Raw genomic sequence first — 17236 nt, 5'->3', positions numbered from 1 at the left:
AAAAGGATCAACACTATCAGATGTTTATATCATATCAGTTAAGAGTTCAAGACTCCTTCTATGTCAACTACCACAATTTTCCTCTGAAAGTGGAAAATGGTTTGACTTCCCACTGTCCCCCTAAGAGCAGGTTTCATGGACCTAATTTCTCTCTCCCACACTACCCAAAATCAGGAGCATTTGGGGGATTAAAGTGAAGCTGGATTTGGGACTTTCAGGGATGGGTCATGGCTGCAAATGCATCTCTCAACTCCTTGCCTCTTCTTTAAAATTGCTACAGTTAGAAAGAAGCTCATGGGGCTCTTCTCTGCATGCAGTGAAATGTCTGTGGGACATAAGGAAACTGTCAGAATGGAACTGTAGGAGTTCAATATGAGAGTATCTGATGTTAATATTAAACATTATTCACCACAACATCCAAGTTTGATAGTTAAAGGCCTAAAACAGTCAGCGACTATGGACCAGAAGGTCAGTTTGCATAACCTCAATCTAGAAGATGGTAAGTTAACTACATCCTTGTTGCTATCACAGTGATTTTTTTCTTGTCTCTGGGTAGCATATGTTTCTGCAAGGAAGACATTCATACCCCTGTTTTATCTTTGATGAATCAACCCCTCACTTCTGAAGGGAGGGTGGAGGTGTCAGCATTATGTCTTAAATTCGGTGTATGGGCTGTCTTGTGAGGTGAATAAGCAATGGACAGAATCAGCTGACTCATCAAGAGAAATTGTAATGACGACCCCAACCATGTGCTCATTGTGCTCATGCTCCCTTTGAGCTTTATTGAACTATTTCAGTAGGTGTTATGGAGAATGGATTGTTGGACCCAACAACAATGTGCAGTTAAAAGTTAGAAGTTTTAATTTATCCACAGGATAATGCTGCTCAACAAACATTATGATGTCAGAGGTGAATGCACAGTCATTTGAAAACTTTTTCCTAGGGCATGAAGCGGGAGAAAGTTGGAGGTTAACACATTTGACTTGTGGCATTTCTGTATGTGGTCTCTCTGTGCACAGTTTAAGCTTTGCTGGCTCCCCTTAAAATCAAGATGCGTGGCTGCACCCTGAGTCAACACACTGTCAGTCTGCCCCAGGGCAGCTGTGGCTACAACTGTCGCTTGCCTCCACCAGTGTGTGAATGTGAGAGTGAATGAATAGTGGAATTGTACAGTGCTTTGAGGGCCCCGAAAAGCGCTATATAAATGCAAACCATTATTGCATTTATTTATGCGTTCGTGGCTCAAGAGTTGGGAGTTCGCCTTGTAATCGAAAGGTTGCCGGTTCGAGCCCCGGCTTGGACAGTCTCGGTCGTTGTGTCCTTGGGCAAGACACTTCACCCGTTACCTACTGGTGGTGGTCAGAGGGTCCGGCAGCCTCACCTCTGTCAGTGCGCCCCAGGGTGGCTGTGGCTACAATGTAGCTTGCCATCACCTGTGTGTGAATGGGTGGATGACTGGATGTGTAAAGTACTTTGGGGTCCTTAGGGACTAGTAAAGCGCTATACAAATACAGGCCATTTACCATTATTATTATTATTACTATGCTCCATCATCTAAGACAGCATAGGCATCAAAGGTCCTAATCTTGTTTCTAAGTCTTATTTTAATTACCTTTAGTGTGACTTTAGATAATATAATCTGTGGGTTCAAGTGCATCACACTGGATATCTGGGTTCTCTTCATTATCCCTGGATGCTGACTTTTGCACCTAAAACAAACACCTGTTTTGCACCAGAGAATTGTGTGGAGCATGATACTGTAGTTGAATATGAGCCTGTATTGGGCCTGAGGCTGCTATATAAACTGCTGAGGTACACAGAAGTTTATATAGCAGCCACGGAGAATATTACTGGAAAGGTAGGTAAAGGAGAACAAATAGAGTGAGGTTTCAGTAATAATGGGTGGAGGTCAAACTGCATATAATGCGGCCATGGCCTGCTGAACTGGTGGTAACTGAAAATATAGGCCATAGGTTGGCAAACTATGCTAAGCCCCTGCAGATACAGAGGGTTGGACTTGATAGGAACATACAAAGGAACAGATTGGTAGGATTTGGTCAGGAGGCAAATTATTTGGCCTTTAATGGGCACTTGAGGTGCTTGTAGAGCTGTAGATTGGCTTCTGGTATATAAGGAGAGAGAGGTTAGGTGTCAAAACTCACTTTGAAGGTGTATGAGAAGCCAATGTGGAGCCATAAGGCACACAAGGGGTAGAGACTGGATTAAATGGCACATAAGCTTTTGAGGCTCATGGTTCCTGAACCTGAGACTCCATTTGGGGGACTTCAGCAGGTCTTTTATGCTTATATGGTGCAAAGGTACAGTACCTATGACTATGAACAGAACAGGTTTGAGCAAACTGGCAGGATTTTCCACTATCAAGAGTGGATATGGATTCAGGTAAATTTGGTTCAGATCGTATGTTCTCATAGTGAGCTTCACTACTATCATTACAGAGGCTGGTTTATTCTCTCTCTGCTATTTTCTGTCTTATTAAATCAGTCTCGACTCTCTGAAATGGGTTCTACACACTTTCTTGGTTGCTTTAGGGCAGGGGTCACTAACAGGCGGACCGGGGTCCGAGTCTGGACCCAGTCGCCATCCTATATGGACCCAGACCTATAGTTAACAAAATATTAAATTATATTTAATTTTGACGGGGCGATTCAATTTTAAGCAGTAACCTTACATTGTATTAGACCAGGGAACATACTAACCAATTGTGTGCGAGTTACGCCACCCACGTGACACTACTTAGCCAATCACATCTGCGCATTCAAGGCGATCGCAAGGCTGAGTGCAGACACAGACAGACAGAGGAAAGACATGGTGAGAGGTGAATGACAAGCGAGACGATTAACGATACAGTGAGACAAGACGTGAGCGGGAGTCACAAGAGGTAAAACAACTATGGCGCTTTCAAAAAAGAGAAAAGTAGACACCGAAAATAGAACTTTCAAGACTGAATGGACTGACGCATATATGTTCATTCTTCCGGCCGCAAGCAGCAAACCAGTGTGTCTCATATGTTCAGAAACCGTGGCACTGATTAAAAGTGGCAATGTCAAACGCCACTATGAGACAAAGCACAAAGCTTTTGAACAATCATACCCACCCAAGTCTGAACTCAGGTCCCAGAAAATTAGCAGTCTCAGAGCCCAATATGATCAGTCCACAAGGATCTTAACCAGTTCTTTCACCGCCCAACAACGTGCTCATGAATGTTCCCTCAGAGTTGCTTGGATTTTAGGTCAACACAAAAAGCCCTTTGCAGATCCAGGTGTTGTCAAAGAGTACATGAGTGCAGTAGCAGAAACATTACTTGAGGGTAAACAAAAAGAAGAGCTTCATGACAAAATAAAGCAAATACCTATGTCAGCATCAACAGCCACAAAGAGAAGTGAATTATTAGCTCAGGATGTGCTATCCCAGCTGGAAGAAGCTATTCATAAGACACCATGTGTAGGCTTGGCTGTAGATGAGTCCACTGATGTGTCTGACAATGCTCAGCTGTTAGTTTATGTAAGGTTCTTCAACAATGATAAGAAAGAGTTCTGTGAAGACCTGCTAGGTGTAACTTCCCTTCACAGCACTACAAGAGGAGAGGATATTTACCTGGCCATTAAGGAAATGTTAACAAAGCGAGGAATAGAGCCAAACCAAGTGGTTTCAATAACCACAGATGGAGCCCCTGCTATGATGGGGAGAGAGAAAGGAGCTGTAGCAAGAATGAAAGAGGACAATCCCGAGCTAATCTCTTATCATTGCATTATTCATCAGTCAGTGTTATGCTCCACCCTGTCAGACGAGTATGCTGAGGTGATGAAAACAATGATGAAAATGATTAATTTTCTCAGGGCATCTTCTTCTTGTCAGCATCGCATGCTCAGGGAATTTCTCAGAGAAGTTGATGCACACGCTGATGATCTTCTGCTTCACAACAATGTGAGATGGCTTAGCAAAGGCAGGGCATTGGAGCGATTTTGGTCCATCAGAAGTGAAGTAGCAGCTTTCTTGGAAGAGCTGGAAAGTCAAAAAGCAACAAACTTTTCTCTCTTTTTAAATGATGGGAAAAACATGGATATTGTGGCCTTTTTGGTTGATATCACTTCACACCTGAATGAACTGAATTTGAAGCTGCAGGGCAAGGACAATTCAATTTGTGAACTGATGACAGCTGTCCGCTGCTTTCAGAGGAAACTTGAAGTGTTCAAAGAAGACCTGCAAGGAGACTATGCACACTTCCCAACAGTGAAGGAACAGGTTCAGGGACAGAGAGATGTGTCCTCTTTTGTTGACTTTGTTGATAAGCTGATTGAAAACTTCAGCAAACATTTTGATAGCTTCAGCTTTGGACAGCAGCTCACCATGTTCATAAAGAACCCATTTGCCATCACTGATGTCAGAGGGTTCTCAAAGGAAGTCACACAGCACTTCAAGTGGGCAAATGCTGGGCCTCTTCAAATGCAACTAATTGATCTCCAAGCAGATGTGGCCCTGAAAGAGCAGTTTGGAAGAACTGAACCTGCCATGTTTGGCTCCACATACAGCTGTGAGGCAGCTTTCTCCAAAATGAACATAATAAAAACTAAATATCATTCCAGGATCACCAATGAGCACCTACACATGTGTATGAGAATGGCCCTGACACCATTCCAGCCCAGATTTAAAATCCTAGTAGAGCGAACTAAAGCTCAGTTCTCTCACTGAACAACAGAAAGTTGGGACGTGGAATATAAGGGGGAAAGAAAGAGAAACTGTAAAATTGTTAAAATGTTTTGAGGTTATCTGTTGAAAATGTATTGAGACTGTTTAGTCGAGATGTAAAATGTAAAGAAAAAGGGAAACTTTTTTTTTCTGAAATTAATCACTTTGTTTTAAGATGCACAATTTAGCCATTTTATTTATTTTCTCTAATTCATTTTAAACAGCAGCCCTATTTCTAATGTAGGCCTACTGTGTGTTTCAGTGTTAACAATAAATTTTGTTGAAATGTTTTAACTTGTATTTTCATTGATTTGACAGTCTATTGTTCATACGTTCAGATATAAATAAAAATTTTAAAAAAAGGTTGCTTCTCTATCACAATCATAACGTAAGTTAGACATTATGATGTCCCGGACCTCTGCTTGAGAAGATTTTCTCCAACTGGACCTCCTCAAATTTTAGTTTAATACCCCTGCTTTAGGGGCTCGCCCTGAAGTTCTACTTTTTTAGTCTCAGAGATGCACTGAAGGCATCCATGCTGCTTCTCATGATCTTTTGGGGTTGCTTCTGAATCCTTTCCAGCTCAAATGATCAAGAAAAAAACTACAGAGATGTTTGTACTGGTTTACTGAACACCCAGTGTCATAGCCCAAAGGCTGTTTTAAAGGTGGACAATTAATGGCAGTTAGGTAGCTTGTTCAATAGACAAGCGATTGTTTTTTTACACTTGAGATATCAAATTAAAGACAAATAAATGCAATTGCAGATAAAGGGAAATTGGCAATCTTAGCAATCCTAGCAGCCACCATCTTTATATTCATTGCCTTTAAGGTAACACCGTAAAGGAATCTAATGTAACCCAAATAATACACACATTCAGATGATCCTGAAATATGATGTAAATCAAATAGATGAAAGACTAAACAGTCCCCTTACACTTAGAATATTCTCTTTGTTGTCTGTTTCATAATTACTTAGCCTCCTGGGTGTGTCCAACAGTTTGACAGTTATGATGTACTGTGACAGGTGTGGCATGGTCAGAAAAGGTGAGGTTTTTAAACTTGTGATTTTAACATTGTAATTGAAATTCCATCTCATCCTTTTATAAGTGTAACATCGGCAAACAGTTTTATAGAAAGGGCCAGTCACGCACATCCTGCTAGACCAGCTATCAATACACGCCGAAACACGGAGGTAATTCAACTTCCGTCGTTAATAACAGGATTTTTTTCTGGCTCTGAATGAGCCCCCGAGGGGTGGCATGAGAAGCACAATCACCCAATCTATCATGAAGGCAATGTGTCTGTCACCTTATTTAACATTTTCCTGTTTTTTTCTTACCACTTGATGAACAAAAAAAAAAGAATTATTGACCAAATGAAACCTTGTTTAACAAAACTTTGTGCAAACTGAAAAATTCTTTATGTAGGATAAATATTTTACTATACTTTTACATAGCTGCTATAATTATCTTTACTTACAGAACCGTTAAACCAGAGATATAAAAAGCAAGATTTGCTAGATGTCTGGTGGTTAAGATTTGTTAGTTAGAGGTTAGTTCATCAAAATATATAAATGGGTACTGAGAGTGTTTGAAGAGTACTGATAAAAATCATGTTGAAATGTCAGACTGTATAGAAATACATAGTTTCTGTATTTGTATTGAGTAATCAGTGTTTCTTTCTGGACCTGTAGATCTTCCACCAGCCTCCAGATCCCAATGTGCCTCTGCCCCAGCCCCAGAGTCGACCTGGCTCTCGCAGGAGCAGGGCCATCTGTCTGTCCACCGGGCCCCGAAAACCCCGGAGCCTCTACACTCCCACACTGTGTCTTGCAGATGCAGATAGTGAGTACCAAGGAAGTGATGAGTGTCACAATTTGTTAAACCACGCCTTTAATATCTTTTAGGAATCTTTACACGCAGTCTCCTACATTTAGGCCAGCTCTCTAAAGCTAATGAATAATATAATATCTAAACATTTTTTGTCTAAATTGCAAAGAAGCTAAAATCTTTTACTTGCTAAGCAGGTTTTAATGAGGGCCTTGTGTGCCTCGTCTCTGGTCCCTGCATAGGTGACGCTTTGAGCAGCAGTCCAGACAGCACCCCCATGGGGAGTATGGAGTCTCTGTCTTCCCATTCCTCTGAGCAAAACACCTCCTCCAAAACAGCTTCCTCTAGACAGAGGACATGTCAGGACAAGTCACTCCTGGACCTCCGCCGGACACCTTCACAGCTTTCAAATGGCCCCCAGAGTGCCGTGTTTGTCAGCAGTCCCGACTCGAGCTCCAGGGAGGACACGGGACGCACAGATGGCGAGTCAGAGGATGCTCTTAGCTCGTCCTCAGTCAGCACAACACCAAGGCTGTCTCCTGCACCCAAGAAAGCCCCACACTGTCGTGCTGACCTCAGGCCAGAGCTGCTAAACCGCTCCACGGCACCCTCTCTCAAATCATTGCATATATCCGAAGGTACGATAATCGTGAAGCGATGCCATTTGAAACGTAATTTGCAGTTATTTTGACTTAAAATCAAGTCGATCAGAATCTCATGAAAGTGAAATTTCAGGACAGAATAGATAAACTGGGTAGTTTTCACTGTTATGATTTATCCTTCAAGGGTTTTCAAAAACTGACAGTAGCTCGAGAATATTTTGTTATTTCCTGATTTATTTGGTGCAGCGTGATAGCTGTTCCTTAGTGTCTGCCTTTTGTTTCTATGTGTCATTTACGAGTTATTATTTGTATGTCGCCCTTCAGGCCACAGGAGCTGCTCTGGATCTGTCCAAAGTTTATCAACACTGGAGTCCAAAGAGAGTTTAAAGCCTACTGAGCACCCAAACCTTCCACCAAAACAAGCGATCCGCCGCAGGATGGACACTTCAGTCAGCAATGGCTACCAAAGACCTGGCTCAGTGTAAAGAGCTTTAAAAAGCAAATCATTTTTCTCATCATAAGTTAGAGTTTTAACATGTCTCCACAAAATAAATACAAGGCAAACAGGCTTTTACATATATACTTGATTTTCTTTCTCCCTTCCTCTCTGTTTGCCCTCTGAGTTTTCTGCCTCCTTCATCTGTTTACAAGCATCGAGAGGTTTCTAAGGACAGATGAGTGCGTGTTGTGAGATTTATGTCTTTTCTGCTCTGGTGGGAGAGCTGGCCTTAATTACGTTCTGCCTGCTCTCGGGTTGCCGTGACCCAGCACCAGTCTGCACTGGATCTCTTGAGATGAATAGATAGTTTGACTTGTCTTGTCTAAGAAGCCAGTCACACTTGTCTTTCAATTAGTTTTCCCGTATAGCATCCAGCTAGCTTGCCCTAGTCTCTGTTGTCCCCATGACTCTGGGGTTATGTCCAGGGTCAAGTGCGGCCTCGTTATATAGTTTAACTCAGTTTAGCTTTGTGTTAAAGCTGAGTCTGCCAGGAGGAAGGAAACCTCCCATATTGTGTGGTTAAGCCTTTCATTTCATTCTCAACAATGAAAAATGCTGGCAAGAGCAAGTAAACTAAGACAGCACTGATACATTATAATAGATAACACACAGTTACACTGTTTCATTATTTTAAAATCATCTTAATTGTCACTCATGCTTGTCTTAAATGGCATAATTACAGCTTGACATACTTTACACAATGAAGTGCACTGAACTCTATTGTTTTTTTTCCAATTGTTTTCAGGGTGGCTGCCCGAGCATTGCTTTTTGAAAATGCCTCCACCCAACAGTCTGCTCCAGTTGGAAGGTGATAAAAAATTACAACCCCAAACAAGAGTTTGACCTAATCGATCCCACGCTTATCTCCTTAAATCTGCGATTACAAAGCATATTTTTGTTGTCTTTACAGAGATGCCAAGGCAATGTATTCCTGTGAGGCAGAGCACAGTCATGAGCTCAGCTTCCCACAGGGGGCACACTTCTCAAACGGTGAGCAGAAAAAGCGCAAACACATAAGCACATTTAACTGTCTGCTTGTAAGCCGACTTTCGCTTTACAGCAAAAGTGTTCGGATTCAAGATTGCAAATGATTCGTTGAAAGGCTGATCGGAAGTGTAAATACTGTACACACAGAGGGGGTAATTTGCCTGACTTGTGCTGACAGCAAAGAGCAGGAACTTGGTGAATTTCCAGTGTTGAAATGGAAAGTTTTTGCTCTTAGCGCGACACTCCCATATACATTATGGACATCCAAACAGTGCCAAGATTTTTTTTATTGCCTCCTGCTTGTTTCCATTAAGAGATGACTTGGCCCACAAACAGTCTAGGCAGGTCACTGTAACCTAGTAATGAAAGGCACCAGTGCCGGTTTCCTCTTAGCACAGCCAGCAGAGCCAAATGCAAAAACGTCAACAAATGCTCCCCACAATTTACTAGCAGGCAGACTTTTATTGTTCTCCATTTTCTCTACATCTTAATTCAGCACATCTCTGCTAGATTGTATTTACCAGACATTTTACAGCTGTTTCCCTTTGTTTTGGTGAATCTCCGCAATAATTTAGTTTAGTTTTAATGGTTTAAACTGTTTGCGTTTCTTTCACGATGGCTAAAATTCAAATACTTCATGGGGACTGAATCTGAAGAGCAGACTAGCCCAGAGCCCTCCTCAATCTAATATTCAATAATTCTTGTAAATTATGCAGTCAAATATAGGCTCAGTGATTCAAATCAGCTTATTCCAGATCAGAAGTCTGAATCTGTTTTTTCACTGGCTCGGTATGTTTTTCTCTCTTCTGTCCTGTAGTCTACCCCTCTGTTGAACCAGGCTGGCTCCAAGCAACATACGAGGGAAAAACAGGTTTAATCCCAGAGAATTATGTTGTCTTCCTCTGACAGGTGGTAAACTTTGCATCTTTTCATGGTATCCATGGAAAACAAATCACACAATGTGCTTAAATCTCCCTATTATTATACTAATGCATATTATGCATTTTTAGCAGTTATCAAGCAGGTTAATAATTGCTTAAACAGTGCGACAAGTCCAAAGATATACCTCCCTTACTGTAATGACTATTGTGTGCTTCTGGAGAATGGACATTATTGTTAGATTTAACTATGTTGCCTGCTGGCTGCACTGAGTGACAGCGTTCACTTACAAAATCACCAAACAATATCATATCCCATTTCACACATTTTATTCTCAGAAAAATATCATATTTTAACTTCCCATTATATTAGCAAAACATATTCATCAAGAAGTTAATGAAAATCTGCTGTCTCATAAACATTTGTATTGACTGTAATTTAACAAGCTGTGATTTAAAATGAGAAGATCTATTTGAATCTAATAGAAAAAAAAATGTATAATGGGTTTGCACCTTAATTTTCATGTTTTTGTACTCTGATCATTGCTCATCCACTGAATCTCCTCACTGCTGCAGTGCACTTTCTGGTTCAGTAGCTACACGGTACTGTAATGTACATTAAAGTTTGTAAGTCTTTTTCTCTGTAATTCCACATCAAAAGATATTTACTTCTAATGACATTATTATTTTTATTATTACTATACACTGCTCACAATGATATATATCACATGTTTGTTTTATAATGTTACAAATGAATGTTACGAGAAGTGTCCTTGATACACCGGTGTACTGGTAATGACAACTAGACAAGCATAGCGTTAACAAATAAAGTTCTATTTCTGTCACAGCATTTTTCTAAAGAAATGTTTCTAATTACATAAAAAGTTAACTTCATTGATACCGTTTAAGAAAAGCATAAAAGAAAAATTAACAACAAGGTCACTTTGAAGTAAAGGGTTCTCTGGCTAGCCAAATTGTTTCTGGGAGTGCATTTTTAGTTTTGCTGTTGCCAAGATCAGGATGTTCTTTTCTTTTCCTTTTACATGTTAGGAATGCAAAGCGGCCTTGAACAGCGATGCCGGACTTGTACTCCCTTAGAGTCTGAATTTGCAGGGGCAAGTTATATCATTGAAATGATATTCATATCCCAAATATGTAACATTTGGCATCCTTTTATATACTGGAAGTTTGATGCCTTGGAGACATCTACTGTATCCTGACAGTGCATAAACATGTCTATAAATAAACTTAAGCATGATAGACCAGTTGTCCAAATTTCTTTGCTATAGTTAGTGAGTGGAGATAAAGCTTTGTAGCAGTAAAGTTCTCCTCAAGTGTTCTTCCTATCCATAAAGACATGACAATAAATTTTATTTTATTTTTTACATTTGGACCCTTTAATCTTGTCAAGCCAGTAATGTTTTACTTCAAATTTGTCGCATTTCCTGGCCAAAGAACTCAGAAGTTGCGATAACTCAGGAGAAAATGTGGTTATTTTCCTGAATGGTCTGGATTTCTTAACAGTGCAACATTAATGGTAATAAACATGTTTGCAGTTGTCACTTGCATCGCATTAAGATCCCATTATTTACATGTACATTTATGTTGATGCAGATATGGATGTAAATTAAAGCTGGTGAGCTAAGTTTTGTTAAGAAAATATGGCTCATAGGTCACTTTTCGTTCTTATAAATATTTTAAACAAAGTTATTTTAAAGGTTTCACCTTCCTTAAGTAGGTATGGTGAGTTACTATGCTGGTATCCTGTATTGATTAGCCTAAGTCACAAATTTCAATTTATTCTGCACCTTTCCTTGAAAAATGTTAGCATTTTTGTATTTATTTTTTATTTGTTTTGAATACAAAAATATCTCTAATGGTTTTCTTAAAACCTACTATGTTCAAAGCAAGTTTTATACACAACTTGTAGGAATGGAAATGGTGGATACACCTGAATAAAACATAGGAACTTTATTGATTGATGCCTCTAAATGTATAATTTTCAAGATATGTCTCTGCTAAAAACATTTTAAGAAACCTGGTTTTCCTGTTTAACCTCAAGCAAATTAGAGGCATTTTGGCAAAATGAAGGCTCTGAAGAATCCAGTAACAATGGGATGAGTAATCCAGACACAAGCTGTCTTCACAGAGCTGCAGTATCTGTGTTGGCAATGTCATTTGCTGTGGAATAAGAGGGGCCTCACCATGCCAGCAAGGACCTTGGGAAGCTGGGAGGCAATGACCTCTGACATCATCTCTGGAAACTCCACTTTCATGGCATCTGCCTGGATGAAGGTACTCAAACAGAACAGGTTGATCTTCTTTACTATCTGTTAAAAAAGAAACATCAATTTGTGTCTTGGTAGTTGTTAAAGTGGCAAAAATATATATACGGTTATACTGAGCTCTGTGGGGGAGCCTACATCATGAATGGCATCCATGAGTTTGGTGAGGTGGTAGAATCGCTGGGAACTTGCCACGATGCCCTTCTCCTTCATTTGAATAGCCTTGGTCAGCTCCCGGATGTAGTTTTGTCTCATTTCATCAAATGCTGCCTGACTTTTTAATCCTTCAAGAGGCACTAAGTGCAGAGAAGATATTTGCATATTTAAAATTGCACTAAACATTTCAAAACGGTATTGTTAGAAGAAGTAAAGAAATACTGGGGAGATGTTATGCAAGTACCAGCCAGCAATGATTTTAAAGGTAAATGCCGTTAGTAAAACTAGGATTGATAGCAGTTGCTACATAAATCTTGTCAAGATGCACACTGCTTTTATAAAAATGTCTTTATTGTGCAGTGCAGCTGTAACTGATCATAGCTTAGTTTGTAAGTCTCCTTAACAGCGTAAAATAGGGCCGTGCGATATGACCAAAATCTCTGATTCAGTTTATTTTGAAAAGTCTCAACGGGATCTTGAGCTTTATTGTGAAAGTTTTAGGTCGAAATAACGACAACGCATAAAAACAAGCGCTTGTCTGTCTGTAGTGTGGTTATATTAAATATAAGAGAAAGAGAGAACTTTAAGAAATTAATATAGCCACTACAGTGACCATCAAAATAATGAAAAAATATTGCCGTAAACAGTTTATTTTGTGACACCACGAAACAAACGATAGCGTAAAATGCAACGATAGACGTTTTTATATCGTCATTCCGATATATATGGTTATATCGAACAGCCCTAGCATAACAGTCTTACCTGTGTTGAGCAATATTATGGCTTTCATGCAAAGAAACTCTTCGCGTGTAACTTGAAGATTTGCAAACTCCTGAGGAATAAACTGTATCGCTAGACAGAGGTCGTAAATTGGAGATCTCCTCATTTGCTCCCTAATGGACAAAAGCACAAAATGGTTTACGTCTCTGGATAACCAGTAGACTCTTTCTCTACTGAAATCACTAACTTATGGATAAAAGAGTTCATGAATCATCACCAACCGAAAGCCATCTTCAATTGCCGATGACTGTGGTTACTTACTGGCTAAGAACCAGATCAGGTGCAAAGTACAAATGTTCACCGGTGACATTCTGAAAGGAGCGCCACCCAAGAGAGAACACCATCATGTTCATCCACGAGTACTGGATGAGTGTCATCTGATCATTGATGTGTAGATTACGAAAACCTAAAAAAAAGAAAAAGAAGAACATTTCATTCATAACATTTCTTCTCGTATATATATGGTTTTCCAGTAACAGTAACATTTTTGTCTCAGTAGGTGTTTACAGTCATGTTAAACTATATTAAAATTTCCTGTCAAACACTTGACTCGGTGATAATCTTCAAGGCATTACAAAGTCTTCTATCTTGGCGTTTAGGACTTTAGACTTCCAACAAGGCCCGCCACTAGATCCCCATGACAACAACTGTGATGGCCCTGAGATGCAGAAAGCTGTTACCTGGGAGAGATTTTGACCACTTCACAATCCACATCAGCTGTTTCTCACACAGCCTGTTGAGACTGGTGAGCAGAAGATGGGGAGCATCAGCCTGGGAGCTGTCATGACCAGAGTACACCACCTCTGGTTCGATGTTTTCAAGGATGTTGAGCATTTGTTGGGAGACTTGTAGCTCATGAATGCCTGGTATGTAAGACATGGGAGTCAAGGCTTGGCTGTCACCGGGCATGGTCATGTGGGACCGGAACATCAGGGATGGGGTCAAACCTGTGTCTTTCAAGGCCCCAAAGCGCTTCAGTTTCCTCCCTGTGACGTGAACATAAGTTCTGGTTTGATCTAATGGGAAACCACTAAATTTGTGCCAATAAGACATTTGAAAGAGTAAAATATCCTGAGGGGTTTTTTGTTGTTTTTTTGAGTCATGATTTTCTTTTTAATCTAAACATGCAGAATATTCTCTTTGGTTTTAATCATGGTTTCTTGGGACTACATGATAAATAAAACCAAATGATACCTCCAAGCATCATTCCTGCTTGATAGCACTTTCGAAGGCGACACGCAGGGCAATTTTTTCTCCGAATTTTGTCCACAATGCAGTCATTCCGCCCAGCACAGAGATAGCTGTGATGGCCTGTTGAATGAATAGGTACAGACAATGCAAAACATTTTTAGCAGTTCTCCATTCCAAATATGTAGGAAACGGGAGAGGTCTTTAATAAGAAGAGAATGTGTTGAAGAGTTCTTGACTATTAGCATGAATACTCTACTCCACGCTGAGGCAGCACTCTGGCAGAAAATTAGATAGAGGCAAGGCTGTGAGGACAGAGTGACATGGCCACGGTGAGACATAGTGGCTCTAATATATCTCACATTGAAAGATAACAGGAGAAAAAAAAAAACTCCAAGTGGAAGAACAGGATGTACACTAGTAACTGTGATACTGTTGCTAATAACCTTTAACAACTACCACAAAAGGTCATTATTATTCTTTTAACTTGGTTTTAGGAAAAATTTATAAAGATTAACATAGAAAATACATGTCTAAGCACTAAGAGAGATTTTTCATTTGTCTAAATATCGCAGTATTACGTTAGTAGTACATTGTGCAGCATTTTAAATGAGGGACATGAGGACAGAATCAAAAGAAAGAAAAAGACAGTAAGGAGTAAAGCAGTGAAAACTATATATATATATATATATATATATATATATATATGATTCATACACACACACAAACACACGCACACACATATACACACACACACACTGTGGTTATTTTTGACATTTGTTAAAGATTTTCTTTGCTCACCTTCAACCGCTCTTTTAAAAAATACTTTACAGCTCCCACACGTTAAGACTCCATAGTGGCAGCCAGATGCCTCATCACTACAGATCATACACAGTCTCTGGGGTGGCATACTGGGGGGGGAAGTAAATATATGTGAAGAGAAAAAATATTCAGACAAAGACTACTGAGCGCTGTGGACTCCGCACTAGATAAAATATTTTTTGTTACATTCAGAAATACCTAGAAAACCGTTAGTCGTTGTAAAATGATAAAGTATGTGTTGGCAGTTGTGTAATTAATTAGGCTACTCTTTGATCCTCGAGTTACACGTGCCAACATTCACACCTATCCAAACTGTGTTAAAAGTTTTGCGACACTGTTATGATTAATATAATTAAGATTCTGTCGGCAGTTATCACGCTGAGTAGTAGTTACCCGGGGAATGTGGAGAAAGGAGCTGGGTTCCTCTGAGGAAGAGTCTGGGTCTGGTTCTGCATCACATTGTAGCCACTAGTTCTGAACGGGTCCTCGTTTACCCCCGCCGACTGTCCCCAATACTGGGTCTCACCTGGAGATGCTTGCATCTGCCAACGAGGAACATCAGTCTTATATATCGACAATTGCCCAGCTGTTTGCGCGTTGGGATCGAAACTTGTCGATTCACCTTTGCTAAGCCCTAAGTGCTGCTTCCTGTCGGTGTCAGAACAGGTATCGAGAGCGGAAATCTCGAGTGATGGATCAAAGTTGTGACAGGGGATGTCCATAATCACAGAAGGCTCCTTTTCATCTTTGATGAACTTGCAAGCCCCGGAGGTAGAGGGGAGACCTGCGCCTGGTAAACTTTCGGATGCGGCCACGTTTGTCCTCTGAAGTTTAACAAAATCCTCCCACGGAACACCATCACATTTAAGATAGTCTCTGTTACGGTCATAAAAATGTTTTGCTCCAAGTGAAGGATCGACTGTGTTACAGTCTTTAAAAACTGCGCAGTCAGGGCTTGAATTAAGACCTTGGATCAGTGTGTTAACGTTTCCAAAATTACGCACAGAGGACATGCAATTTAGAAACCGTGAATCGGCCGGCAATTTTGTATTCGACCTACTGTATCCAGCTTCAATCACGTCACTTAGGCTTGTTTCGGTGGAATCAGCGACCGAAGTACTGTTGGTGCCCATCTTCCCGTTTGTTTTATTCTCCATTTTGTGAACCTCTAAGCGCACAACAGAGAGTGGAGGGCGCTCGGAGGTTGGAAGGTGTATGATAAGCTGTGATTTGGTAACCTTCCTGTAGTCCTCCTCCCCGTGGAAAAAGGCAGTCACTTGTCTTTCTTTCACACAAGGTCTATTCCATTAATATATATCTATATTTTTTCACTTCACAAATAAAATGAAGTTTTGGCCAATGTTGATGAGAGCGCAACTACGACCCCCAGTCGATAATCTCGGCAGATTTATAAGCATAACCTTGTGCTGGTAGTAGTCATCTTTAAAAGTCACATCGATTGTTTTTATTCTTGTTTCACATATTCGTAGTATTCCTCATTCTGACTATAACGGTCCTCCAAAGGTTGCCAGGGGAAGAATCCAAGACAAGACATCTATGTGGTTGCACTGCGCTCACACCAGACTTAAACAATAGACCAAAGAGGAGAATCAACAGTGCATCACTTCAATGCCAATGGTCTTTTGTCTCCGCCCTACAGTTCATGAATCAAGTAAAATATGGGGAAGGCATTATTACCAAAGGAGAAAGTACTATAAACTCTTATCGCCATCGGAAAGACGAAGATAAACCCCAGTAACTCGCAAAATGGATAATCATTTTCAACATCACCCTTGTGATTTCTGCTAAATCACAAACTTTTGTCTGTTTTATAAGTTTTCTTCAAAGGAATATTTTTTATAACTTTAATTGACTGTTTCCTTTTTCATATTTAATAGATTTCATAGTGCTCGGAAACTAACCCTGCGTTTAAGCATCATCATTTTACTGTAGACAGATGAATATATAAAAAGACTTTGATAAAGTGAAGACTATCACCCATGTGGCCATCTAATGGCTACTGTTTATAAAATTGCCCATTACCTTGAATTACTTTTTTGTTTTATCTTTAGCCTCAACCTTGTTAGATATTATAGAGGGTTTTATTTTTAAAGGAAATGTGAATGTTGCTGATGCATGTCGTTATTATTCACACAACGACCTTGGCCCCTATCTCCTGCGTCATGTTTTTGACAACATCAGAAACAATTCTCATGCTGTAATTGTTCTTCATATCTCCATAATGTGTTCTTTAATGTGCTGCAATGGCCTAGTTTTCGCACAAGTTTTTAAACTTTAAATATAGCTCCCATTGACCACCAACAGGCTTCGAAAAATCCTCTCATTTAATCAAATTTCGAATATTTCAGACACATGGGTAAATTTCCTCGGGATGTTAATGTTATAGATTCTTCTGGTGGTAATTGTATCAGTTTCGCTGTTTTATAACAGCCATGTTATAAAACTTGGTGTAAATGCTTCACAGCTGCATTATTCACAGG

General features: G+C 40.0%; 2 protein-coding genes across 5 annotated transcripts in view; one reads left to right on the top strand and one right to left on the bottom strand.

Moving 5' to 3' along the window:
* arhgap42b (Rho GTPase activating protein 42b) overlaps nucleotides 1-10764 on the top strand; it is a 78258-nt gene extending 67494 nt beyond the window's left edge. For 2 of the 3 annotated variants that reach the window (XM_085244041.1, XM_085244039.1), the window contains 6 exons: nucleotides 6403-6553; nucleotides 6781-7176; nucleotides 7465-7621; nucleotides 8385-8447; nucleotides 8550-8629; nucleotides 9444-10764. In XM_085244041.1, the coding sequence (XP_085100167.1) occupies nucleotides 6403-6553; nucleotides 6781-7176; nucleotides 7465-7621; nucleotides 8385-8447; nucleotides 8550-8629; nucleotides 9444-9532 (936 nt within the window). In that variant the 3' untranslated portion in view covers nucleotides 9533-10764. Of the gene's footprint in view, nucleotides 1-6402; nucleotides 6556-6770; nucleotides 7177-7464; nucleotides 7622-8384; nucleotides 8448-8549; nucleotides 8630-9443 lie in introns of all 3 variants that reach the window. The other variant, XM_085244040.1, reaches the window with a different exon arrangement.
* pgr (progesterone receptor) lies at nucleotides 9200-16323 on the bottom strand. Of its 2 annotated transcripts, XM_085244046.1 has the most exons (9): nucleotides 15358-15489; nucleotides 15129-15277; nucleotides 14715-14824; nucleotides 13920-14036; nucleotides 13406-13711; nucleotides 12987-13131; nucleotides 12708-12838; nucleotides 11928-12085; nucleotides 9202-11834 (listed from the first exon to the last, which is right to left on the bottom strand). In XM_085244046.1, exons 2-9 carry the CDS (start codon nucleotides 15275-15277, stop codon nucleotides 11679-11681), a joined length of 1272 nt encoding a protein of 423 aa, XP_085100172.1. In that variant the 5' UTR covers nucleotides 15358-15489; the 3' UTR covers nucleotides 9202-11678. The 2 variants fall into 2 exon arrangements, with proteins under 2 accessions (XP_085100171.1, XP_085100172.1); XM_085244045.1 differs by having other exon boundaries at nucleotides 9200-11834; nucleotides 15129-16323.
* Nucleotides 16324-17236: the final 913 nt, after the last annotated feature.

This window comes from Mchenga conophoros, linkage group LG14, assembly GCF_057382185.1.
Source record: "Mchenga conophoros isolate Kocher_MC1m ecotype Shallow Benthic linkage group LG14, M_conophoros_male_GT1.1, whole genome shotgun sequence".
NCBI classification, from domain to species: domain Eukaryota; kingdom Metazoa; phylum Chordata; class Actinopteri; order Cichliformes; family Cichlidae; genus Mchenga; species Mchenga conophoros.
This window is presented reverse-complemented; position numbering and strand designations above follow the sequence as displayed.